Source organism: Camelina sativa, chromosome 19 (genome assembly GCF_000633955.1).
Source record: "Camelina sativa cultivar DH55 chromosome 19, Cs, whole genome shotgun sequence".
NCBI lineage: Eukaryota > Viridiplantae > Streptophyta > Magnoliopsida > Brassicales > Brassicaceae > Camelina > Camelina sativa.
In genome coordinates, this window is record NC_025703.1 from 9,625,332 (window position 1) to 9,653,010 (window position 27,679).

At 35.4% G+C, this 27,679-nt stretch overlaps 5 protein-coding genes and 1 pseudogene across 8 annotated transcripts; 3 read left to right on the top strand and 3 right to left on the bottom strand.

Moving 5' to 3' along the window:
* LOC104765758 (proteasome assembly chaperone 2) lies at positions 1,477-3,909 on the bottom strand. Its single transcript, XM_010489517.2, has 7 exons — positions 3,737-3,909; positions 3,084-3,249; positions 2,836-2,894; positions 2,530-2,648; positions 2,079-2,316; positions 1,849-1,972; positions 1,477-1,756 (listed from the first exon to the last, which is right to left on the bottom strand). Exons 1-7 carry the CDS (start codon positions 3,794-3,796, stop codon positions 1,677-1,679), a joined length of 846 nt encoding a protein of 281 aa, XP_010487819.1. The 5' UTR covers positions 3,797-3,909; the 3' UTR covers positions 1,477-1,676.
* On the top strand, positions 13,947-15,890 carry LOC104765759 (myosin heavy chain kinase C-like). Its single transcript, XM_019240740.1, has one exon. The coding sequence runs from the start codon at positions 14,129-14,131 to the stop codon at positions 15,581-15,583; it is 1,455 nt and encodes a 484-aa protein (XP_019096285.1). The 5' UTR covers positions 13,947-14,128; the 3' UTR covers positions 15,584-15,890.
* On the top strand, positions 19,949-21,100 carry LOC104765760 (annotated as a pseudogene).
* On the top strand, positions 21,366-22,610 carry LOC104765764 (B3 domain-containing protein At3g18960-like). The gene is made up of 3 exons (XM_010489524.2): positions 21,366-21,624; positions 21,877-22,303; positions 22,377-22,610. Exons 1-3 carry the CDS (start codon positions 21,493-21,495, stop codon positions 22,442-22,444), a joined length of 627 nt encoding a protein of 208 aa, XP_010487826.1. The 5' UTR covers positions 21,366-21,492; the 3' UTR covers positions 22,445-22,610.
* On the bottom strand, positions 22,379-24,059 carry LOC104765762 (pentatricopeptide repeat-containing protein At3g18970). Its single transcript, XM_010489523.2, has 2 exons — positions 22,556-24,059; positions 22,379-22,470 (listed from the first exon to the last, which is right to left on the bottom strand). The coding sequence occupies exon 1, from the start codon at positions 23,997-23,999 to the stop codon at positions 22,566-22,568; it is 1,434 nt and encodes a 477-aa protein (XP_010487825.1). The 5' UTR covers positions 24,000-24,059; the 3' UTR covers positions 22,379-22,470; positions 22,556-22,565.
* LOC104765761 (B3 domain-containing transcription factor VRN1) lies at positions 24,216-27,673 on the bottom strand. 4 transcript variants are annotated; one of them, XM_010489520.1, is made up of 6 exons: positions 27,533-27,673; positions 26,068-26,432; positions 25,219-25,301; positions 25,067-25,135; positions 24,783-24,982; positions 24,216-24,684 (listed from the first exon to the last, which is right to left on the bottom strand). In XM_010489520.1, the coding sequence occupies exons 1-6, from the start codon at positions 27,590-27,592 to the stop codon at positions 24,436-24,438; spliced, it is 1,026 nt and encodes a 341-aa protein (XP_010487822.1). In that variant the 5' UTR covers positions 27,593-27,673; the 3' UTR covers positions 24,216-24,435. The 4 variants fall into 4 exon arrangements, with proteins under 4 accessions (XP_010487822.1, XP_010487823.1, XP_019096986.1 ...); XM_010489521.1 differs by having other exon boundaries at positions 25,219-25,265; positions 26,032-26,432; XM_019241441.1 differs by lacking the exons at positions 24,783-24,982; positions 25,067-25,135; positions 25,219-25,301 and adding exons at positions 25,320-25,450; positions 25,549-25,748; positions 25,833-25,901 and having other exon boundaries at positions 24,216-24,553; positions 25,985-26,432.

A 27,679-nucleotide genomic window follows, 5' to 3' on the forward strand; every position in this document is an offset into this window, starting at 1 on the left:
TTTTTTTTTTTTTTTTTTTGGTTCAAAGAAATACACGATGATCCAAAACTGAGTCATAATTAATCAAATAATTGCAAATTTGGAAGCAATCAAATCGTGGAGTCCTTGGATCGTACACTAAATTAGGTAATTAGTGTTCTATAGATAAGTGACTGTAGAGAGTATGTAACTATGTAGTATCATAAGAGATTAGCAAAATCTAGCAAAATGGAATGAGAGGATTATAGAAAAAGAGAGAAAGGAGGGATAGTGCTGCTTTAGGGTTGTTTGATTTTAATGTGGATTTGATGTGGTGACCCACTCTGATACTAATGGTTTTGTGAACTTTTTTTTATTTTAGTGGATTTTTGCGACTTTCTTTCCAGTCTTTTTATCTCCATTTGTTCATATTGGGTGATCCATCCACTGAACTTGTATTTTTTCCATTTTTCGGTGATTATAAGGAAATTTATACTTCACTTCAGTCTAATGCTTTTTTCCTTCTTGTTAGTCCTTAAGATTATGACATCATATTTGAATTTTCAGGTTTATTAATACGATAAAGTTCAAGAATCAAGATTTCATAATAGTCAAAGTTAGACTCTGTAATTTTTATAGATATACTTTGTACTACTACTAGTCTTCAAAATAGCGGAAAAAGAAGTAGTCCACTAATCAAATTACATGTACATAAGTTAGGTCCCCATTGGCATTCATCATCAGTTGAACCAATATTACTTTTCCAAGTATTTTTCTTGGTCAGCAATTACTTACAATTATATATACGACTCCATCTCGTATAATATAATAATTTCGGGTGGTGGCAATAAAAGTGCAATTAAAAACCGGTCAGAAGTACTTGCCTTGCCTTGGCCTATCTGTACAATAAGAATAAAAAAAACACAATGACTCCAGAATTTATTGCTCAACTACTTCCTTTTTGAGTCCCGGAGAAGATATTTCTTCTTTACATTATTGTTCATGCAAATTAGTATACATTTGTTTGCATCCACAGGTAAACCGCATAACCCCAGTCACATCAGATTCATTATCCATTCCGGTCTGAGACTTGAGTTCAAAGTGATGTACAGTTTAAGTTCGGTACGGATTTTTGGTTTAGCGTCTTATCATCGTCTTGTTATACCAATGGGCCTTTCCACTTGTAAAACACCCAACAACCGTTTAAGACTAGTACTAGTTCTCGTCAGTCGTCACTCATACATTTAGAATCTGATTTGGATCTCTTCTATTCTATGGGTGTGAATGGTTGCAGCGGTTGGGGTGGACAAATCTGTATGCGGACTGAACCGCTTTTTATTTACTATTCAGCAAATGTAGTCCGCAGTAGTGCGGTCTAAATAAAGCAGAGACAAGACCGCAGCGGACCAACTACGGACCGCTTTTGCATACAAATAGAGTTGGTCCGCAGCCGTCTGTAGTCCGCCTTAAAAATAGAACGGTCCAGACCGCAAATGGATTTGACCGCCCTGACCGCAGTTACCATTCAAACCCTATGACTCTTGATAGTCTCCCTAGAGGCATTGTATTGATTCTACTTGTTAAGTTTGTTATACAGTACAAGATTTTATGATGAACAAACCCAGGAAAAAACAAAGAAAGGTCTCTATCCGATTAAACCCATCTCAGATGTTACTACAACCTCTGTGTCTGTGACTCTGTGAGCTCCAACAACATTCTTAAAACATCGACATATCTGGAGGACCTCCATACATACTCTTCCACGAATACGGTATCTGCCATTTCCCACCTTCTTCCCCTACAGACAATAAAATTTATAGTATGTTTCATCGGCTTCCATAGTTTATTTGCTCCAGATGTTATTAACCTTGAAAGAAGAGAGCTATTTACCATGGAATCTGTCGGGACTCAGACCCGTAAGCTTAGATGCAGCCTCTGCTAGAATAAATGCTTCAGGAATGTTGTCTCCTTCAGAACAGTAACATAGCAGGCATGTCACCTTCAATCCTTTTGCCTAACCCCAAAAACAAGATAAACCCCACGCAGGCCATGTTAGTGTTTCAATCATCTAAAATGAGTCTGCGTATAAATAAATTGTTCATTATGAGGCATTTCTTTACCTTAAAAGCTGAGAAAAGAGCTGCAAATGGCAAGCTTGGGTAGTAGTCTATGTCTTCGAGTTCATCTTCTGAAGGGAAGGTCAACTCTTCTTCACTGTTCTTCTCAAAGACGGAGCTAAGGTACTTCCAACATCTTCCTTCTGAATCATACTCGTTCAATCTTCCAAATCCGAGTTTCTCACAGTTATCATCTCTTCCTTCCGATCCCGCGTTACACAGATAATACACCTGCGGGCCTCTAAAGTAATTGCCAAGGAGGAATTAAAATTAACTTGTGAAGAGTTTGCTTTTAGTAACTATGACAAAAGAAAAACGTGCATGTGGTGCTCACTTATCTATCATCTCTGTGATTATGTATGATGGTATTTGCACTAGTCCATGTCAAGTTTCACATTGAAGCCATATGAAAAAAATGAGAGGAAAAATATATAAAAGGAGGCGTTATAGTTACCTTGACATATCCAAGTTATGCAGCCTTTGGAAGTCTAAACTGGATAGCACAATAACATGCTTCTTTCCACTTGAAGCAGCAAAATTGGCTATATTCTCAGCAAATTTAATCATCATTCCCTGTTTTTAATCAACATTGTAAGTTTAACATGACACACTAAATTCCCAATTATTTTACTCAAAAGGCTCCACTCTAGCTAATTGGTTTTTCATTGTCCCAACTCAACAAGCAGCAAATGCAATCCTTTAACCAAATAGGACCATGGAAATAACAAGAAAGCAAAGCTGCTTCCAAAAATGTAAATACCTTTGCAACTGGAGACCTTTGCTGAGCAAGAGTAGTAGCGATTGAAGATGACTCATAAACTGAAACACACAAAACCATAGAAGGGAAAAGAATTGAGTTTCCACAAGGATAAAGGGTAGATTCAACCAAGATAAAGTGGCATAGATAAAAGGATACTTCATCTAGTAAAACAAAGCACCTCCCCTCATTACAACAACTCCTAATTAAAACAAAAAAGTAAATGAAGCAGATAGTTTGAGAAAACGAACCCTCGAGAGGAAGAGCGATCTCGCCACAAGGAAGAGAGCCATAAGCGTCATTTCCAACACAAGGAAGCAGATTTAGATCATCGAGATAACCAACTCTGTCAGCATCAGTAGATGACACTAGAAGATCAACAGCGAGCTGCCCTACATTCCCAATCGACAATGCAGGCTGGTGGGGAATACAAAAAAAAAAAAAAAAAAAAAAAAAAAAAAAAAAAAAATAAACAAGGAAAAGATCTAATTTTGAATCAAATGGTCCGGATACTGCATGGATTTAACAGTTATCGTCAAATGAAACAAAGAACCCAAAACCCATCAAACGACGACGCATTCACATATNAAAAAAAAAAAAAAAAAAAAAAAAAAAAAAAAAAAAACAATAACTTCTTCAATGAGAAATCTCTAAGACAAATTGCCTAATCAGAAAGATCAAATGCTTCCTAAACCCTAAACCCTTTTCTTCATGTTAAAGCTCCCAAGAAAGTTGGGAACTTTCTAAGTTCTATATTTTCGTCAACTACAGCTTAATTTCTCAGTAAAGCTACAGTCTTTAAGCTTTAAATACGGAAATCTCAAAAAGGAAGAGATACCCAAACCCAGTACGCAGAGAACAGATCGAAATCTGAAAAGCAAAGGACACGAAACTAACAACTTACGAGAATTAAAGTTGAGCAGTCTTCGTTTACTCGCTTCCCTTCTTCAACAACAAAGTCCATGTTTAAATCGAAGGCACACAACAACGAAAAAAACAATGGTTACGGAGTCTGATTGCAAGTTTCTCAAAGACTAATTTTGAAGAATCTGTCTGCTTCAGTAGTTGAAGAACGCTTCTTCTCTTTTGGGCGAGCTTGAAGAGCAAGCCAGTGACTAATTTGGGCTTATATTGGGCCTTATAAGTTTAAAACCCAATATATTTATGGACTATAGAAGTCTAATAATGCAAACTAATAATGACGAAACTAAAACACTGTTAGATCGAGTGAGTCAAAGAATATGATTTAGCAAAAAACATTACAGTGACAAATAGTTGTATCAATACCAAAAACGTGTAATATGACATTATTTTAGACTTTGAAAGTGATTGATTAGACAATCATTATCCGGAGTGATCCAGATCATATACTATATGAGCACAAATAAAATATGATAATTCAAATCAAATGAATGACAATATAGCATGATGTTGATGATATTAGGTTGGTAATGAAGAAACTGATGGGTTACTGATTAACTCATTAACCCATTATAATCAAACTCATTTGACTCATGAACTCATTTAATCATCAATTTATTTAACACATCAACTCATTATGGTCAAAATTTTCAATTCATTAGGGTTCATGAGTTGAGTTGAATTGGGTTGGCTCATTAAATTTGACCGATTGTGATGCCTCTATGAATGAACGCGTGAATCATTTAAAAAACGAGATGCAAAGACTTTATGATGTTGGCTGTCTCTTCCGTTTGGGTACACGCTGTTCCTTGATCGCTCTCTTTTTGGCTTGCATTATAATCGTGACGAAAAACTCATTCCGCAAGTAAAATATTAACCCAATCGGGTAATTACGATGATTGACATATCAAAACCAATTATACAACTTACGATTAAACTGAATTTAAGTTGATTTTAAAAATATGAGAAGAAATAATTTAGGTGCTTTTCAAACAATTATTAATTAAAAACTATGCATATCTATTGTTGTAGAACGTAACAAAAATAGATTAAAATTATTATGGAGTTGATTAAAAAAATTGATGGACACCGAGGTCTGTCAAGGAGTGGTGGCGACCAAATTAGTCCATATTCAATGATATATATTATGAAATCAAATCTTATCCTCTATTTGAAAATTCTGATTAGTTTTAGAGTTAAGCAAATGTCCATTAATTAGCTTAACTTCAAATTCCAAACAAAAACTCAACCAACAAAAGTTTTCTTAATTAGAAAACTTTATTTTTTGTTATCACACACGTCTCTGCGATAGTCTTAATTCATGGTGATGTGTCCCTAAAGATCGTGATTTTGTTTAGTTTATTCAAAGAGATATCAGGTCACGCTTTTGCTCCGTCGAACAGGGCCAAATGTGTTGCATGATCCTGATACAATGTTAAGAGAAGCAAATATTATAATGATACTTAGTTAGAGTACAAAAGATAAACATCAGCAACGGTCCATGATGAATTAATATATTGAATGACTTTAAACGATTACATATATATTATTTTTTCTCGATACGATTATATAGAACTCACCTAACAAATATATACTTGGACTAATTTTCATATATACATGGTGATGTCACTTTTACGTGTATTACTAATACGTGTACATGAGCATTTGTTATAGTATAAACGAAACAAATGGATCACTTCTGCAAAAGTCAGCGTGGACGTTTTCTACATATCAAAACCTACCATGTCGATTGTTGATTAACTTAAAATTATACATAAATCGTAAAGATACATTGAACATTATACTATATAGTACACATCGGCACATCGCTGTTGGTATTAATTATTTTTTCATCTATATTTGCAGAAAACTAGAAACATACACACAGACAACTAAGATTTTAATAACGGATGGCACAAAAGTATCAATATTTACGATAAGGCACGAAGTCAACAAAACATTTTCTTTATCGTTATTTCTTTTTATTTAAAGATTATATAAACTTCTTGCGCGAACAATATCTATTTTATGTTGCTCCTGCTGTAACACGAATCACGATCTTTAGTGATACAAATGGAGATATTTTCTATGTTTACATCCCAAAAAAAAAAAAAAATGCGTAGGATCGGAAATCTCACGTACTAACTATATCATGCACCGTCTATATATAAAGAAGTAAATTTGATATTGCATACGTTTTCTATTTTAACTTTTGATTAATAGTACTAATTCAATGACACTAATATGAAGTCAAATATAATCATAGCGTAAGTTATATTATAACGAAAAAAGTGAAATTAGCTTGTTTCAATCTACCAAATCTTTGACTTCCGTACCTATCGTATTAATCACTAATTAATCGACGATGTCGTCGTGAGAGCTATAACTAATTATAACGTGTACATGTAAAAAAACTTTGTTTACATGAGTCGAGTACAATATTCTTAAATATGTAATTTATTTTTCATCATAGTTAGAAAGCTCAGATTCTATTCGGACCATGCAGAGAGTGCCGAGTGGGATCAGTTAGAGCAAAGATTATCGGTGATCTCTTATTTGTGGGTTATTAAACATTGTTTGGTTATTTTATGAATTAAATGTGTTTTGTTTTGAATATAAGAACTCATTATTTTCTTAGTTAAAATTTTCTCCTTCCAATGGTAGGTTCTAATTTTGGGTCTTTCATTTTTTAAAATATTGTTTTTTAAAATTTTAAAAATTTTAAATAGAATAGAAGTGGTATAAATATGTAAACATTTAAGATTTTATAAAAATAGAAAATATTGCATTTAATTAATTTTCAAACATACAAAGCATAAAACATATTACAATAGAAATAGAATTCATAAATGGAGTAAATGATAAATTGTAATATAGATTTGTGCCAAATTTTTTGAAACCAAGAACTCTTGAAACATAGTCAAGGATCATAGATTCCATGTAAACTCTGGCTTGTTTGTACTGACCACAAGGCATATACTCTAGCTGCAGAAGTTCACCGCATTAAGCATATCTCTCTATCATCAAAAAGAAGTTAATAAGATCTGATGTCCTCGGAACTGTAAAGTAATAATGCAACACATGAGTTGGAAACTATAATCCTGATCAATCCCACACAAACCACTGGACTTCCATTGATACCTTCAAACTTTACCCTGATCAATCCATCATCCATCATCCATCACCTAAACCTATACTTGGATTCAAAAAACCTCAAACATTGTCAATTATATAACACTCACATCGATCAGCTTAGACAAAGGAGACTCCTTGAACATTTTCACCCATGGAAACTGCACAGATGAAACACCAGAGAGTGCTCTCCCAAAGTAATCAGCAAATCTCATTAGCTGAATCTCAGGTTGAGTAGCATACGAATCCTATATAAAAATCGAAACTTTAGATCACAATTCACAATTCACAAATTCAGATCGAAGCCTCAATTATACAAATCCATGCACATACCGTAGCTTCAACAAGGAAAGCTTCAAGATTTGAAGGATCGATCTTAGATGCAGCTTCAGGCAAAGACACTTTAGGCTTCTTCTCCTTCTTAGGCTTCTTCATTTTAGTTTCCTCAACCTTAAGACTCTCATTCCTCGCCGCAGCGATCTCATCATCATCACTACCGTCATCGCCGTAACCATTAGATCGATTGTTTCCTCGTTTCGGGGATTCAATCGCGAGAGAAAGAGAGAGAGAGAGGAAAAAGAATAAAATCGATCTTTGACGAATTTTTTGTATCAATCGTTAGATTCTTGAGATTCCCTATCACCAGAAGACAAAGACATGCAAATCAAAAATTCGAATTCAAACAACTTAAAAAAAGTTCCTTGCTTTTTGTCAATCAAACGATATAATACAAGATGAACAGAGAGACTGAGAGAGATCTATAGAACAAAAACCCAAGAAGATAAATGATCAAAGAACAAAGCTTTAACGCATAAACAATAAAATCCAGATACTTAATTCCATGAAAACGAAAAACCCAATTCGAATCCAGCTCGATAAAAGATCACTCGACAGCGTCAGATCAAGAACAAAAGAAAGATTTAGAAAACGAACCTGAGATGGCGTTCTCACCCATTATTCGATACAAGGAGAGATCTTCAGATTCGAAAAAGACTAAAACGGAAGGAAACATAGAGGGATCTACGAAGGAACAGAGAGAGAACGAGCGAGAAGAGAGAAGAAACATTTGAAAATTTGTGTGCTTTTGTTTTTTTTTTTCTGTTTTGGAAAGAGAGAAAGAGAGAGACGAAAGAAATAAATTTTTTTTTCCCTTTTGTATTTTTCTGCTCGCCCAACGGAATAAGGACACGTAGCGCCTCTTAAAACCGACTTGAGTATACTATATAACAACTCCTCTTAGCTTTTTTTTCCTTTATGATTTATTTTTTTTCCTACAAAACCATATAAACCCCACTAAGAGCCTACTGATGGAGAAGGTCTTAAGCCACCCATAAAATAATATTCTCCGCCTTTATATAATTATTTCAGAACTCCTTGCTTGTTGGGTAACAAAAACTTGTTTCTTTGTTCATTGCTATGGTAGTGATGTGTGGGACTTCAAAGGATATAGTGGCGCTTTTTTTTTTTTTTGCAAATATATTTGGTCATGTATGGCGTAGGAATTATTATAGTATCCTTAGCATTTCTGTAATTGTTATATATGGGGCTTGTACGTTTGCCATGCTTGTGCCGGCATGCGTACATACCATGCATTGGTATTTTCCCTTTTTCTTTTGTTAATTAAAACGTAAGTATCATCTCCCATTGGTATTTGAGACAACGATTTTTTTTGTTTTTGTTTGGAGATGTAATTACATCAGACAACGATTGATCGTGTAATAATTCAAAACTTATCACATAAATAATGCATGCATGTCGTCTCAGATGAACGGCGTGTAAAGTGCAAACTACTCCTATCTAATGAAGAAAAAAATGAAAATTGTCTGATTAAACGATAGCTTAGTACTGGTTACCGAAAGTGACAATATCACTTAGAATCATTAAGGTCGATCTAGACTAAGACCATCTAGCTAGTGGTCATAATTTTTTCGGAAAAGTCAATAGAAATCATAACGATTAGAACGAAGGCAAAGCAGTAAAATACAACCAATAGATAGCATGGAGCAAAAATAGTAATAGATCAAAATATATATTGATACTACAGTTGACGATTTTTTAAAAAATATAGTGATATTTCAGTTCTCTAAATGTGAAAAAGGTATGGTAATTTGTTTTTGGGCAATGCTTTCTTTTTGGGGTGCAAAATGTTATTAAATATGATCATACCTTATTTTGCACTTTAATTCTTCGTTTTCTTTAGCAAGTAGCAACCCCGTATTATTCAGCTTAATTATAAGACAAATATGAATTTCGTGTCGTATTGATATCGTAATAAAAACGTCTGAAATGGATAGATGTCATTGGTGGACCATGGTCCATTGGCAAGTACGATAGTCGCGTGAGTGTGAAAAGCTATAAGATTCGATAACTGACCATGCCTATGGATCCCAAAACGCCGTCGTTCCGTAGTTGGAGTCCATGGCCATTGACAATTCCCAAATGTTTTGTTCCAACAAATTTTAATATAGGGGAAAAAGGTAAACGAGTATTTTATACGAACTCCTAAAAATGTCAAAACTCGGCTAGCTGTCAACAATCGTTTTCATTTAATTAGGGTTTGACATTTGAGGTCGGATCAGTTTTTTTATTTACATAAATTTATATTGGAATCCCACGGGTTTTAATTATATATGCATGTTCTCAAGACTCAAGATGGACCAGAATTTAAAATTTAAATATAAATGAATTTTATAATTTTTAAAATTAGAGAATTTATATGTATGGAATATTTGTTTAAGAATATAATTTTATTCCGGGAAAAATGCCAAAAAAATCTCCAACTTTTAAATTTGGGACAAAAAAGCATAAACTTTTGAAATGTCATTTAAATCATAAAGTTTAGTTTGACTTTTTAATAAAATAGTTAATTTTTATTGACTGAGCCATTTAAAGCATGTCGTTAAATCTCCGTTAACCGAAGGGTCACGGGGTTAACTTTCCGTCACATGTGTTTAAATATATATATATATATATATATGTAAGTTGTTAAAAAAATTTTAGATCTCCTTCACATCCAAATCTACCGCAATCAAATTTCCATTTTGCCTCCGTGTATCAATGATGTATTTAAAGCCAGGGATCGATGTTATTCTATGGTGGTTTGTGGACTGACACCGACGATGGAAGCTCTTGACCGTCAAAGGCTTAGGCGGACATGGTTTCTTCGGGATCGGTGGTGGTTTGTGTAGTGTATTGGCGGTGGGTGCTCTATCTTTGGGTCACGAAAACCAGTCCAGTCAATTGAAATTTTCTTGCAGTGACGTCACCCTCTACCAGATGAAGAAGACGAAAAAAAAATTACTAAAAATAAGAAAAAAATTCATCAAAATTGCGTATCTGTTATTCGAACTCGGAATCGCGGAGGTATTTTAACTCACGCAATACTACCAAACCACATCATCGTTCACTATAAAAAAATTTAACAACTTACATATATATATATATATATATATATATGTGACGGAAAGTTAACCCCATGATCCTTTGGTTAACGGAGATTTAACGGCATGCTTTAAATGGCTCAGTCAATAAAAGTTAGCTATTTTATTAAAAAATCAAACTAAACTTTGTGATTTAAATGACATTTCAAAAGTTCCTGCTTTTTTTATCCCAAATTTGAAAGTTGAGAATTTTTTTGGCATTTTTTCCCATTTTATTACTTTACTCTAGTTTCAAATATTTTTAGTTTCAGAAAGAAGGAAAAAAAAACCTCTAGTTTTAAAAGCCAAACGTTTCGGGTTTATATATGAAATGTCCGACAAATTGAATAAAGAAAAAAAAATGAAAACAAAATATATAATTCATTTTTTGGGGTTGATATTTTTTACCTTTTTACCATTTAATTCTGTAATATAGTTTTATAATTTTACGTATTGTTGGACGCATGCAGAACCAATATTTGTTTATCTATTTTTCCTTTTACGAAATCTCTTTATAATAATCTGGTCGAAACATATATTCTTGATCTGTACAGGATGCCAATACTGAATTTAACACTTTTATCAACGGCAATTCTTAAAAAAAAGTCTAGGCAGGATAGGATCCAAAGTTTTTAAAAATTTACGTCTTGATACTATATATTAGGTCTTGGTATAAAATCCGAACCGAAAAAATCAAATAAAAATCGAATCGATATTGAGGAAATATCGGTTTTTGTTTTATTTTTGGATATCGGATTAAATCCAATCCGAACCGATATCCGATAAATATCCGAATATAACCGAAAATATAAGAAACAACTTTATAAAGATAGATGTATACGTAATAGATATACACACCTAACTATATACAATATACACAAATCATAGATATACTCCTATATCTACGTTATTGTTTACTTTGGTTTTTATTTTTTATTATTGGCACGGTCTTATGTGTCATTTTGGATGTTCAATACGTCGCACTTTTATCTATTGGTATAATTTTATGCTAGTTTGAACTTTAAACTTTTTATTTATTTCATTTCTATTTTTTTCAAATACTTGGTTAGTATGGTTTTTTGGATACAATCAGATTAAAAAATATCCGAATAAAACCTTATCTAATAAATTTGGTTTAATTTTGGTTATCGACAATATATCCGAACCGATTTGAAATTTGAATTATCCGAACTGAAACTGATCCGAATTTTTTAAATATCTGAATGGATATTAAAACCAATATCCAAAAAATCTGAAATCCGAAATATCTGAACCGAATCTGATCCGATATCCGAACGCCCAGACCTACTAGAGAAGATCTTAAGCCATAGCTATCCAAAAATGTACTTTACAAATGATCTTTTTCTAAAGAGTAATGAAAGTCAATCGACATGAAAAGGTCATTTTTTCCTTATCGTAATGAAAGTCAATCAACTTGTATGAAATTTTATTTCAATTGTCCTCTCTTTCATTTTAAAATAAATAAACAAAAGAAAATGTGTTGCAAGTTGTTCTCTTCTTTGTCGGCGTTTTGATCCGTACCTGTGGAAAATTTCACAATGCTGTATATATTATTAAACAAACATTTATATAAGATATATTATCAGTTTATATGTGATGTGTTAACTAATAACTTTAAATTTATACAAATTTATTAATTAAAATAAAGAACACTCAATCATTCTTAAATAGTTAAATGTAACACTAATATATACTTGTAAATATGGAAAATAAAAAAATATGTAAACATGGTTTTTTTTTTGAAAAATAATATCTTTATTTTTATGGTATTCGTGTTCCATTTTTGTGTTCTAAAGATGGATAAACTGAAAGAGAACGAGTATATTGATAGAAAAAAAGTATTTTAAGAAAACCAACTCTAATGCGCATACACATGAATCTAAGCTAAGTCATCCACACAATCGCAATTCGCAAGTACATATATAATTCACGTTAAAATAAACGTTATGACCTTACTACGTAGAGCGAGTATCACATTTTTCTGTTTTCTTGTTAAGATATTTTGGTATATACCATTTTCTAACTCAAACTAAAACACAATATTGGAGTTCATATCATATCTTGACCATATCCAAAACTAGAGCAACTCTTTCTGGCCTTCCATTTTTTCGACCTTTTGACCAGTCACATTGATTAGAGAGAGTATATGAAATGTTATTCTGGAAGCTGGCAAAGAAGAAGAAAGTACAGTAAGTTGAATCATGTTCGTCTTCCAACAGTCGATCCGTGTTCACAGAAATTACAGAAAGTTGAATCATGTTTCTACAAACAATTCATAAGATATACAACTATACAAGTATCCGACAAATCTTGAAGTTGGTCTCGTACACATATATACTTAAAAATATCTAATATAGTTTTATACCTAATGGACGTTATATTTGTTTAGTAAACTCACAACTATCCTAGCTAATTAGTTTTATAAATTCAATCGGAGCGGATTAAAAACAAAATGGTCCATCGGTCTAGTCCAAAAAGACGTTCCTTATCATTTCATGCCTTCATGGAAAGGAAGGAGTCAGAAAAGTCGAAACATCTGGAAGAAAACTTTTTTTCTGTCACATGTCGAAACCGAAATAAAACTAATCAAAACATTAAAAACAAAGTAACAAAAATCAAAACTCCGCTTGGACAATAGTGTAATCGTCACGTAATGTTTTGTGCAAGGTGTGAAGATGATCAGCCGCCAACACAGCCACACACGCGTTATCTTAATTTTCTTCATATTCAACCAACTTGTAAGAAAACCAAACCGAATCTTCGTACGGACGCATCTCATGTTCAATTATTTTCACATTGCTCAAAACCATGTAATAAATTAATTACTCAAGACAGTAAAACAATAGATAAAACAAAAAACTACATCTCATTATTTTATGCACACATACTGCAGTTTTGAGACCGTCCATTTAGTTTTCTTTTCTTTTATTAACGACCGTCCATTGAGCTTTTCGTTCAACACTTTGTTTAATTTCCAAAGTTGCATATAAATTACCCTTGTTTTCTTAATTAATCTTTCTTAATTTCTTAATACACGGATCTCTCATGTGAAAACTGGCGTTCCCGGTATCTGACGGTCACGTCTTCAGTCTTAAACGCCACGTGTCATTCCCCACGTCGTCCGTTCAACAACCTTATTTTTTCTTTTGCTCTCTCTATATATACATCCCAACGTCCTCCTTCTCCACTCTTTATATCTTTCTTACCAAACACATACTAAAAGTTTTTCTCTCAAAATCCTAGAAATAATGTACTTTTTTTCTAATCTTTTTTTTCCCAAACGACAAGGAAATTAAAACCTCATAATTTCTTGACAGAGAAATATAAAAACCTTCCAACTGCTCGATTTATTATTTTTTTTTTGTAATCTTGAAAAATATGGTTATAGCTACAGAAACCACCAGTGGTGGTAGTCATCACCGGAGACTCACTTTCGCCGCCTTCTTAAACTCCGATCCCGCAGCCGAAGAAGAAGAACAACGGAGCCATGGTGTTGATGTTGATGCCATCAACCCCAGTACTAGCAACAACAGCAACAACAACATGAACATGAACAAGGAGGTTCATTATTACCAACAACGTCAAAGCAATGCTTCNCGTCCTCCTTCTCCACTCTTTATATCTTTCTTACCAAACACATACTAAAAGTTTTCTCTCAAAATCCTAGAAATAATATACTTTTTTTCTAATCTTTTTTTTTTCCCACACGACAAGGAAATTAAAACCTCATAATTTCTTGACAGAGAAATATAAAAACCTTCCAACTGCTCGATTTATTATTTTTTTTTGTAATCTTGAAAAATATGGTTATAGCTACAGAAACCACCAGTGGTGGTAGTCATCACCGGAGACTCACTTTCGCCGCCTTCTTAAACTCCGATCCCGCAGCCGAAGAAGAAGAACAACGGAGCCATGGTGTTGATGTTGATGCCATCAACCCCAGTACTAGCAACAACAACATGAACATGAACAAGGAGGTTCATTATTACCAACAACGTCAAAGCAATGCTTCGACTACTAGCGGCGAGTCGTCTCCTAATCAGGTTCTATCTCCATGGAATCAAACTTACTCTCCTTACTACACCGACACAACAATGACTCCGTCCATGTCTCCCTCCCCGTGGAACCAAACTTACTCTCCTTACTACAAGTCTCCTTGGATCTACCAGAGACGAAACATGGATGATGATGGTACCGACAACGGATTGGTCGGCACGATCGTTAGACAAGACGGTCATGTCTATTCGTTAGCTGCTTCTGGAGATCTTTTATTCACTGGATCCGATTCCAAGAACATTCGGGTTTGGAAAGATCTCAAGGACTTCACCGGGTTCAAATCAACAAGTGGATTGGTTAAGGCCATTGTAATAACCGGAGATAACCGGATTTTCACCGGTCATCAAGACGGTAAAATCCGGGTTTGGAGAGGTTCTAAAAGCAGAACCGGAAGCTATTCACGAGTCGGAAGCTTGCCGACGTTGAAAGAGTTTTTGACAAAGTCAGTGAACCCGAAGAACTACGTCGAGGTTCGTCGCCGGAAAAATGTTCTCAAGATCCGTCACTACGACGCCGTTTCTTGTCTTAGCTTGAACGAAGATCTTGGTTTACTCTACTCCGGTTCGTGGGACAAGACTCTCAAAGTCTGGAGACTATCCGATTCGAAATGTTTAGAATCGATTCAAGCTCACGACGACGCGATCAACACGGTGGCTGCTGGTTTCGACGATTTGCTATTCACCGGATCCGCCGACGGAACTTTAAAAGTGTGGAAACGTGAGCTTCAAGGCAAAGGGACGAAACATTTCCTGGTTAATGTGTTGATGAAGCAAGAGAACGCTGTAACGGCGTTAGCGGTTAACTTAACGGCGGCTGTTGTTTACTGCGGTTCTTCTGACGGCAGCGTTAATTTCTGGGAAGGGCAGAAATATCTTTCTCACGGCGGGACTCTACGCGGCCATCGTATGGCGGTGCTCTGCCTCGCCGCCGCCGGGAGTCTTGTTTTAAGCGGGGGAGCGGATAAGAATATTTGTGTGTGGAGGAGAAACGGCAATGGGACACACTCGTGTCTCTCGGTGTTGATGGACCACGTGGGACCTGTTAAGTGTTTGACGGCGGTGGAAGAGGCGGAGGACGGCGACGGTGAAGGTGAGAAAGGAGATCAGAGATGGATAGTGTATAGCGGGAGCTTGGACAAATCGGTGAAAGTGTGGCGCGTGACGGAGACGGCGTCTACGGTTATCGGCGGAGATGTGTTTTGAGGGAAGAGAGAGCACGCGCCGCCTTAAGCGCGTGGAGATGCGGACTATGGTAAAGGGGAATGTTCCGCGGCCCATGTGATTCGTGCCGTTGTGGTCAAGGCAGAGTTTTTATGGCCGGCTAAAAGAAGCAGTTCATACAGCCAATGGGGAACTGCCACGTCGAATGGTTTTTTAATAGAAAGTTCCAATAGTTTATTCGATCTTTCTTTTGTAAGTGTAACTGCACATATTTTTGAGTTACGTTTTAGAAAAATATTGTTTCATTGTATTAAATCATTTTGTTTATATACTTTATTATTTTATGGAATTCGTTTAAACATGAAGCTTTTCTATTATTATGGAGTATTATTTTACAATTGTTCTTGTCTTAGAAAAACTGGAATAGAAGATTAGTAATACGTACGTTATAGGTTAATTTGTTAGTTCAGTTTTGTTGAAAAGGAAGAAAGTCAGTTGGAAATTGGGATTTAAAGCCTTTTCTTTTCTGGTGTGTCTTCATGAGCTTATGTCAAAAAGTCTCATTTTCGTGGGATCTAACATGCCCTTTTTATTTCTAATAAATTTCAAATTTATATAACACAAGAATCTAATAGATCTTGGTTTCTCTAGATATTATCAAACAACATAATTTGTTTTTCCAGAAGTAGAAATACAATCAGTTTGTACCTGCCGTATGATTGGTTGCATTTGTAATTGTACTCAAAAATATGACCACTGGTACTCTGGTAGTCATGACTCGTAAAGTCGAGTAAGTAATAGTATATTGTAAATTTTTCACGAACGAATGTACGAGAATGTTGAAAAGATGATTATTTAGTGGCTAATCAATGCACTAGCTATAGTATACAAATCATCAAAGAAATCAACAGAAGAATACGTTAAACACATCAAAACCTAAACTAAGTGCCACATATATAGATAGATCACTAGATGAGATCTCATACGTTTTTGGATTATTTCTAAATTGATCTAGTAGAAAATCGAATAGGAAATTTAAGGTTTATATTCGTATGTTAGGTTGATTTGTTGGTTCAGTTTGTTGAAAAAAGATGTAGCCATTATATTGGAAAAATGAAGAGGAGATGTAATATTTTATTGCTGTCTTCATGAATGTATGTAAAAAGTCTCACTTTCGTTGGATTTAAGTTTGATACAAATCTATGTATAGCTAGTTAGCTACATATATATTGCATTGTGCACACTAAAGTACAGGGGAAAAAACCTAAAAAACCGCTATCTATTTTTTATTTGGACGTTTAATACCTCTTATTATTTTATTGGAAGAAAAATACTTAGTTTATTTAATTTTGTCATAAAAAATCTTGGTTTATAGAATTGTTGGTGAATTCGTATAAACGAGTTAACACACGTCAACGGACGTTACAAAATTTCTGACGGAGTTAAATTCTAACCTTCGTCGTTTTATCTTTTATATATTAATGTTTTGAATTATTTTCAATATATATTCACGTAACTCGGGATCGACACCCACCATACACCAATTTTTTAGAAACTTTTTATTTTTTAACTTTCCTTCTTTCTTCGCAGAAAACTCTAGCGCCGCCAGCCCTGACCACATCTTCTCCGACATTGGTCAAGAGCCCATCATGAGCTTCTTCAGTCTTCTTCCTCCTTTACCAAATACACTCTTCTAGCTTCTTCAATCTTCTTCCTCCTTCACCAAATCCACTCTTCTAGCTTCTTCAATCTTCTACCTCCTTCACCAAATCCACTCTTCTAGGTTTTCAATTTCTCTCTTCTCTTCTTTAGTCATGGATATGACTACTTGTGTTGCTAGAAGAACCCGTTTGAAGACTGATTCTTACTTGAATTTGATTATGCGTGATGCTTGTTCACCATTTCTCAAGAAGAAGAAACGGCGGCGGAGAGGCTGTGGGACGGGAGATGCAAATGTCGACCAACGGCGGAGAAAATGTGGTCTGGTTTAAAAAAATAAAAAATTTTAAAAATATAAAAATTAAAAAAATAACTGTGTTTTATGGGATTGAACCTGGGTTTGAGGATTAATCAGTGTTCACCCATCACCAACAGACCACGGTAATAAAATCACTAGTTTTTAAACCAAATGGTATATATACTATAAAACATGTGGACGTTAAGATTTAACACCGTTAAAATTTGGTAACGTCCGTTGATGGTTGTTAACTCGTTTATACGAATTCACCAACCGTTATATAAACCAAGGTTTTTTATGATAAAATTAAATAAACAAGGTATTTTTCTTCCAATAAAATAACACGAGGTATTAAATGTCCAAATAAAAAATAGATGACGGTTTTTTAGGCTTTTTTCCCCTAAATATACATACCCTTCTGTTTATATTTTAACTAGAACGAAAAGCTGATGAATCTTGATCCACCAAGATTATCAAGATAGCAAATTATAAGTTAAGAGAGTTTGAGTAAGTTTGTAAAAATTGTAAAATTCATAATGATCATTGGGATGACAAGTTCCTATATAAAATTTAAATAGTAGTTATATGCTTTGTAAAAAATATTAATGCTCTATAGAATTATGGAATATATGTAATATCAACAATGATATCTACAGTTTTTCACTTTTAAATTTTATTTGGCATTTTTGAATGTATTATTTCTGCTCTTATAAGGACCATATAAAAAAAGACTGAAAGATTTTGATGGAATTAAGATTTGTACCCCAAACAATAATATCATGGGTTATTTATTTATTGGTGCTACATTTTAATTTTGGATATGAAACTGGAAACTAATGTACTTGGTACCCTTGACACATTGACATTCAGTTCAAACTGCGTGGTAAATAAACGCAACATCTAAAAACTATTTGAATTGGGTATTTTATGGTCTATGTGGTTTTCTCTTGATGATTAAGGTTACAACAACAAACATCGAGGTTAATTATTGTGCGCCACCGTAGTTAGGCAAAGCCCCACTAGTTTCTTGTCCAATTGACTTTAGTTAATTAAGAATGGTTATGCCCATAATCTCTTGACTATTTTATTATTCAATGCTATATTATTGTGTCATATCATATGGTAGACTATTATATATAGTTCTTGTTAAGGTAATCATAACTCATATACTCCACTACTCTTTTTCAATATTAAAATTTCTCTTAAACCGTAGGCATATGCATGTAAATAATTTGTAAAGCACGTTTTCGATTAACATAATTTTACGTTCACACACGCATTCAGCACTCAATGGAATTATATGTAGCTCGCGATCTACTCTCGATCAGGGTTTAATATATACGTTTCAACGATGCTAAATTAAAGAGTAATTAAAAAGTATGTGCGTATGGATAACACAATTTGCATAAAGAATCCGCACAAGAGGTCAGAAAACATTCACTTGCTTATTATTTCTCTGAATTAGACAATAATAATTTGCTTACAAAGAAGACAATCATGTACAGTAACAGAATTATATATTTTGGAGATTTTTTGAGACTTTGGGTTCTTAACACATTAACACTTAAGACGAGGCGTGAAAAGAAGATCATTTTGGTTGTTCTTTATGATCAAGTATTAATTTATATTAATTTGTTAACCTGATTAATGTAACCGACCTTAGTTCAGTTGGTAGAGCGGAAGACTGTAGTCGTTTGCAGACAATCTTTAGGTCGCTGGTTCGATTCCGGCAGGTTGGAATTTTTTAAAAACATTTTAACACATAAATGGGCTTTAAAAGATAAAACTCGGCCCATGTTATGCTTATGTTCAAAAAGCCTAGATCATTCCGTTTATAAACAAAATCCAAAGTTTTCCGAGATTAAAAACAAAAAAACAAAATAATTACTGTTAATCAAATTGTCAAATTTTGCTATGCAAAAATGAAAAAAGTTAGAACTTGGAAGATAAAAGCTTTACTTAAACTCATGAAGGTAAGTAAAGTGACACAAAACTCTTTGATTAAAGCTGTAGTGATGTCTTTCGTAAAAAAATAAAATGAAGTGGTAATGAAAATACTCTCATTTTGATATATGAGTCGTGTTGTCTTTAAATTTTTAGATTCGTGAAAGTTACAGTCGATATTGCACCAAGAAGTGGTTCATCAGATACTTTCTTTTTCTAATATAAAAGGTTAGCCACACTGACACATATGATCTCTTAATTAAAAGTATTTAACGAAACCAATATTTTTGATCGATTAGACTAATTGCGTTTAGGTTTAGTAGACTCACTTATAATCAAAAGGTTAATGGAAAATAGCGAATCTAAAACTACATACATTGTATGTACCAGTACCATGTTACTTTAATTTGCTTTTGACTAGTAGTTTATCATGTCACGCAAATCTTTCATTTTGCTTGTGATATAAATAAATACATTCTTTGACAAACGTCGACCATATTATTCACCAACATAAAAACATACAAGCTTAAAAAAAGATTCAAAGCTTTATCAGAAAAACATGGGAACCTTCTTAGGATACTTGGTGCCCGGTCTCTCACTTGCAATTCTCGGTCTCTGGCATATAATCAGTACCATACAATCTTACTCTCATAATTTCCCAAACCCAAATTTCACCTCAAGATTCTGGTTCCCTTTCCCTTATTATAATAAAAAAACTTAGACATCTTGAGCTTATCTTTATTATGATCGTTTCCTTCTTATCCATTTACCTATTAAACCCATATTTCCCTTCCTTTAAATTATCCTCCTTCAAACCAAAAATCAACCACGTCTTAATGTTCGTACAACTCGTTATGTTTGCATCTTCCACTATCATCTTTGACTTAATAAATCCTTCTGATGAAGATTCTGGTTTTATCGGGGTTCATGCAACCTTGGTTTTCATGCAAGAAGTACTCTTCCTCCTTGATTCTCACTCCACTGATCACTTAGTTCTTGAAAGCCAGTACTATTTCCTCCTCGAACTCGCTGCCTTTGTCTCCTTCTTTTCGGCTCTTGTGTCGACACTTTACCCTAAATCTTTTTATGCGTCTATTGTATTCTCGGTTTCGGTCATGTTTCAAGGATGTTGGTTCTTGAACATGGGGATGGAGTTCATGCTTTTGGTTCCAAATTATGTTCAAAGAGGTTGCGTGACCTATACATCAAGTAACAATAGTATTGGTCTTGATCACAGTGCGCTTGTTTGTGAGTCTCCTTGTACAGAAATTATGGCACAAGCGTTAGCAAATTTGGAGTTTAGCTGGATTTTGTCAGCAATATTGATCTTTACATGTGTATTGTGTCTCAAAATTTTCGGAGAAAGTCTTCATGTTTCCCAATTGCCAGTTGTCATCGTTAGAGTATGAACGTAGTTTTCGACAAGGAGGTGATCGTTCTACTGTCGTGGAAGCCTCGCCGATTCCTTCATCAACATTAATATATTTGGCCTCGTTTATATCTTAATATGATAATCTAGAAAATATACTATTTTGTTAGCTGTATGTAAACTTTTACTATATGATGTTTCCCTAATCTTTGATTATGAGACAAGCTTTTTTTAATGTATTATATGTAGCAACGAAGTATACAATGGTATAAAGCGAGCCTTCTTTGTATACAAGGGTTATACTGTTTTCCCAGTTTCACTAGTGTAATTTCTTTCTTGTGCTTGTGCTGTGACTTCACTACTTTGGTAATTTTTACCTTTTACATCCTCTAGTTAAAAAAGCTTCAAAGCCTTCAATAGTATATTTGTCCCAAAAAAAAAGAAAAAGCCTTCAATAGTATTTTGAGTGGAGGGAAGTGAACTGCATAGGAAAAAGAGTCTTTGAAAACTACAAAGACTTTAAAGTGACTTTGTCACTTTGTCAGATAAAATCTTACTAACATAACGACAAAAAAACTTATCTGCCTTCTCGGTTTCTCTTTTACGGCTTTAACTCTCACCCTTTCACTCATCACTCTCCACTTTCTCTCCTTCTCTTCATTGAGCAAGAAAATTAAAAAAATGGTTACAACCCGAAAAACGAAGGCCAGAATCACCTCCTCCTCTCACGGCCGACCACCGCAAGATCCTGAGTCGCCGGTGAAGACGTTCTTCAAGATAATCTTACCTTCAACAATGAAGAATGACATGATGGTAATTTATCAACACTTTAAAAATAACTGTTTGCATGTTTTGTTATTGGTTCAATTCGTTGTTGCTTTGCTAATTTCTAGGGATTATATCAACAGATTTCACTAAACAGGTCTCCATCTTCTTGTTTTAGAGATCTAGAAGGGATATTAAATTTGATTATTTGTTCTTAAGACATGCAGATCTGACAAGTGACATGTTGCTTAGCTGTTTTTGGAAATGTCGATAAAGTTTGTTTTTTTCAACTTTAAGCAGAAGATACCGCCAACATTCGTGAAGCTACAAGGGTCTAAACTCCCTGATGTTGTTACATTGGAGACTCCTGTGGGATTCAAACGTTCCATAAAGCTCAAACGGATAGGTCAAGAGATTTGGTTCCATGAGGGTTGGAGCGAGTTTGCAGAGGCTCATTCCATCAAGGAAGGCCACTTTCTCTTGTTCCAATACTACGAGATTTCGAGTTTCCGTGTAATAATCTTCAATGTTTCGGCTTGCGAGATTGAATATCCACGGGATGCAGTTCACATCAGTGACAGTGACGATGATATAATCGATATTACAGACGAAAGGTTTGTTGGAACTCAAATTACAAGGGGGAATAATCAATCTGTTAATGGTGGTGATACAGAGCACAACCCCAAGAAGAGACCAAGTGACATCGAGTTTGACAAGATTCTACAGGGTAAGAAGACTTTGTACTTAATACCGTTATGATTATGAAGATTAAAATCTAAATATCTTTAACTATGTTGTAGATGTTGATGTGATCAGTTCAATCCATGTGCCCAAGGAAGAAGAAGACATTAGAGTCTTCAGGGGATAACAAAGAGCTTTTAACAGAACCAAGACCTGCAAGTGTATTTGTTGTGTAATGTCAAAAGTATTGACTTGATGAAACTAAAAATCGCACAACAAGTAGTGTTTTGATCCTGACCTGTAACAAGCTATGTTGAAACAAAACTGTAACCTGGTCTTGTTTTTATTCTTCTTTCTTTCATCTCGTTCCTCACCTTCTCTACCTCAACCCATTTCCCTTTATGAGCTAACACATTTGATAAAGCGACATAATCTTCACATTCAGAACTTGAAAACGAAAGCTTCTTCTTCTCCTCTTGTTCCATCTGAAGGAGAGCCTTCCCGATCTCTTCGCCCATTACAGTATCTCCATAGATACTACAGGCATTGCAGAGACTTCTTAACAAGATAGCGTCAGGTTTTATAGGCATACCTAAAACAAACTCGTAAGCTTCTTGTATTCGCCCTGCTTTACCAAGAAGATCTACTATGCATCCGTAGTGTTGAATAACCGGTGTGACACCAAATCTTGTCTGCATGCTTTTGAACAACTCGATTCCTTCTTGAACAAGACCTGTATGACGATAAGCCGAAAGCAAGCTAGTGAAAGTGATTTCGTTTGGTTTAATCCCAGATTCCGCCATTCGGTTTAGAAGGTTCGGTGTTTCGCTTCCTCTTCCATTGAGAGCTAGTCCTGTTGCCATTGAAGTCCATGTCAAGACGTTCTTCACTTTCATTAGCTCGAACACGGCGAATGCGCTGTTTAAGCAGCCGCACTTTGAGTACATGTCGACAAGTCCAGTACCAATAAAGACATCAACTTGGGGAGTGAAACCGAGTTTTTCTATGTAACCATGAACGAGAGAACCAATTTCGAGCAAACCCATCTGAGAAACGGCTGAAAGAACACAAACCATGGTTGTATCAGTAGGTCTAACTCCATTACAGCACCAAGAGAATCTCCGAAACAAAACCATAGCCTTTCTAGCATTGTGATTCCCTTTGTCCTTATGTGAACAGTATCCACCGATCATTGCGTTCCATGTAACAGAGGTTCTCTCAGGCATTTCATCAAACACCTTCCTCGCGTAAAGTAAATCCCCATTCTTAGCGTAGAAATGGAGTAGAGTTGTTCCAAACAGTTCAGATTCATAGAGAAACCCAAGCTTTTTCACCATACCATGAACAATTCTACCAACCCGTAACGCTGAAGACGAAGCTGACCACCTCGCACAAGCGCCCAAAACGAAGACAAACGTTCGCTCATTGAGATAAAGCAACGAACTTTTTGATGCCCAACTGGCGAAAATTCGAATCGAGTCCTCTGGTTTGCTACATTTAAGCAATGTGTTGAAGAGAAACTTGTCAGGATGGCCAAATCGAGGAAACACCAGTAAATGAGCAAGCTTGGAGCTTTCTGTAGATGGCTTTGAACAGTAGTGGCCTATAAGTTTGCCGAAAAGAGAATTATCTTGGCAGCCATTGGTTACCAACTGAGCGTGGATTTGCTTAGCCTGAAACAGAGTTTTCAAATTCTGATGCAACAAGGACAAGAATCTTGGTCCGGGAAAAACAGAGCTCATAAGCACCAAACTCTGGTTCTGTAATGGTTCAAGGCAAATAGAAGAAGGAGAAACAAAAGCAAAGAAATAAAGAAGAATGAATGACGAATCCACAACACAAACACAAACCCATCTTCATCATATCATCATCATGATCACAAGTTTTAGATACCAAATTGATGGAGATTAGGGTATTTACAAACTTCTTAAAAAATTCTTAAAAACCCTAACTTCTTCTACTCAAACAATTTGAGGTTATATATAATGGGGTAAAAACAACTTAACTTATCCACATCGAAAACACAAGTAAACCCGAGAAAAAAATAACGAGACACTGACGCAATGACACAGACAGAGAGAGTTTTTAGTTGTTTTTTAAAATTAAGATACCCTACACGAAATTGTACTTGGAAACCCCCCCACTGCATAATGATCACACCATGATACAGTACTTTGTTCAGACGTACTCGCTGACTCGAAAGGCCGTTACTTTTAGAACGAAATCTCTGGTTCTGAGCAGTTCGAACACACAGACGTCTCCTTCTCCTAGGTTGTTCTCCAGAGTAAACTCGTACCATCCTTGACTGAATTTAGCTCTCCCAGCTTTGTAGAGACATCGTACAGGCCATTGTTTCTCCGCGAGCTGGACCTTAATGAACCCTGAGATCCCACTTAAGTACTTCTCAGCAAAACCCGAAGGAAGATACTGTTGGAAAAAAGAAACAGAAACATAAAGACTTCTTTAGAGATCAGTGAGCAGAGAAGACCGATAAGATTAAGTCTTTCTTATGATTTTTTTATTACCATGATGCATCCTCTGTATAGATAAGATGGTCGCAGGACAACTCTGAAGAAAGGGTTTGTTGGCTCAAACGTTTTGGCTGCATTGATAGCCCTCTCTCTTTCTTCTGCAGTCACGGTTCTCTTTCTCGCGGAAGCACTCTCGTAGAACTTTGAACGGTTCTCCGGGTCATCATCACGCGGAGCAGATGAGTTTATCTCCTCTGTAAGGATCAAAAAGGAAGGATCATATCATGAGGAAGAATCTGTCAATCCTCTGAAGCATTTAAAAGGGGGGAAATGCTTACCAGGATCAGCATTCTTCTTCTTCCTCCCTCTCTTTTTCGGAATTTTTGGGGTTGCCATTGACTCTTCAGCTGGAAAAAGAGAAAAATATCAACCATCAACGGGTAATCCAATCCGCAAAAGATAAAAGGCAAGCAGTTGGTTATAGTATCACCTTTAACAGATCCAGTGAACAAGCTTTGGATGGCTGAACTAGTATACCCTTTATTGGCGGGTACTGTAGACTCAGGAAGTGTTNCCAGAGTAAACTCGTACCATCCTTGACTGAATTTAGCTCTCCCAGCTTTGTAGAGACATCGTACAGGCCATTGTTTCTCCGCGAGCTGGACCTTAATGAACCCTGAGATCCCACTTAAGTACTTCTCAGCAAAACCCGAAGGAAGATACTGTTGGAAAAAAGAAACAGAAACATAAAGACTTCTTTAGAGATCAGTGAGCAGAGAAGACCGATAAGATTAAGTCTTTCTTATGATGTTTTTATTACCATGATGCATCCTCTGTATAGATAAGATGGTCGCAGGACAACTCTGAAGAAAGGGTTTGTTGGCTCAAACGTTTTGGCTGCATTGATAGCCCTCTCTCTTTCTTCTGCAGTCACGGTTCTCTTTCTCGCGGAAGCACTCTCGTAGAACTTTGAACGGTTCTCCGGGTCATCATCACGCGGAGCAGATGAGTTTATCTCCTCTGTAAGGATCAAAAAGGAAGGATCATATCATGAGGAAGAATCTGTCAATCCTCTGAAGCATTTAAAAGGGGGGAAATGCTTACCAGGATCAGCATTCTTCTTCTTCCTCCCTCTCTTTTTCGGAATTTTTGGGGTTGCCATTGACTCTTCAGCTGGAAAAAGAGAAAAATATCAACCATCAACGGGTAATCCAATCCGCAAAAGATAAAAGGCAAGCAGTTGGTTATAGTATCACCTTTAACAGATCCAGTGAACAAGCTTTGGATGGCTGAACTAGTATACCCTTTATTGGCGGGTACTGTAGACTCAGGAAGTGTTGATGGGTACAAGGAAGAAGGATAGATGACCTCGGCATCTTCATCTTCGAGGTCTTCAAACAAACGGGCGCGTTTGAAGTGGTTGTGTGCGGAATCCATGAGACCGGTGGAATGGTAATTGATCTCAGAGTGTGATAAGTTGAAAATGTAGACGCTGAAGGCAGAGTTGCCTTCGTATCTAAAAATCAAAAGGTAACCAATGCGAATGGAGTAACGGTCAACAAACTCTTGCCAACCATCTTGAAACCAAATTTTGTTGTCAGCTTTCCTTAGTCCTACACGCCAAACATGACCATCAGGTACTGTGAGTGCAACAGCAACCGATAGCTCATCCTTGAATTTACTCACAAACTTATCTGGGACTCTCTGCACAAGCATACCGGTATGAGATATAAATAAGCATTTTAAAGGTCCACAACAATGACACACAACAATGATATTGCCAAAAACATAAAAATCAATTACTGGAGAGAAAAGACGGCTTGAACTAATTTAAAAAGACAATCTAACTGGCCATATATCAGTTTAGAAGGCATCAACAAGGAGACACAGTCCATTACTACACATGTAACATGGTACATTTATCTCTGAATAGATTGATTATGCGACTTGTATGATTTTATCAGATTTATCATATGTTTTGTCAACTTAAATGCATGTGTTAATCGGAAAGCATTATTCACTTAGATGCCAAATGGAGAGCTAAAAGAGTATGTGGGTTTGTTCAAAACAATGCACAGACTTTTCTTGGGGAAATCTGCACAAGTGATGACTAATCACTGTATCATATATGGTGGGAACAAAAAGCAGATAACTTTAAAACACACAAACATAATACAGAGAGACCTTGAAAAAAAACAAGTCAACTACACTCAGTTTGAGGGATTTCACTCTATTACCAATAAGGAGTCTTAACTAACAACAATCTCAGAGCTCCTAAGTCAAACTGAGAAAGACAGTCAAAAAACATAGAATTACAATTAGGGAAACCATAGTAAACAGATCTCAGCTTTTACTACTCGGAAATTGGCATCATCAATCTGACAGAATCAAATCATCCTCAAAAGTCAAATCACTGCCAAAAAAAAAAAAAAAACATTCCCAAACTACACACAATTTAGCAGTCAGAGAACACATATATGCTATTCACGATCTTGCAACCCCAATTTCCCACCCAAAAAAAAAACCAAACAATGACCATAAAAGAAACTGTATTGCAGACTTCCGAGTTCGAAATCCACAAATTCACATTTGACCAATAACAACACAATACAAGCTTCAAAAAATGGAACTTTTCAGCACCAAATCCTTAACTCGATTATTCCTACCAAGAATCAAAGACAATTCAAACTGCAAGAAATCAAACAAGTGTTGTGAAAACATCTCAATTGCGCACAAAAATCAAAACTTTTGAAATCCCAGAAATTGGAAGAGGGGAGGAGTACAGAGAGTAGTAGGTAGTTTACCAGACGCTTTTCTTGGATAGTAGATGAGAAAATCAATTTATGGAAGAAAGGGCGTGGCATGTTCAGACACAACAACAGTGACCAAGTAAGAAGAAAAAAAAAAGAAGAAGAGACGACTCCCAGAGAGAGAGAGAGAGAGAGAGAGAG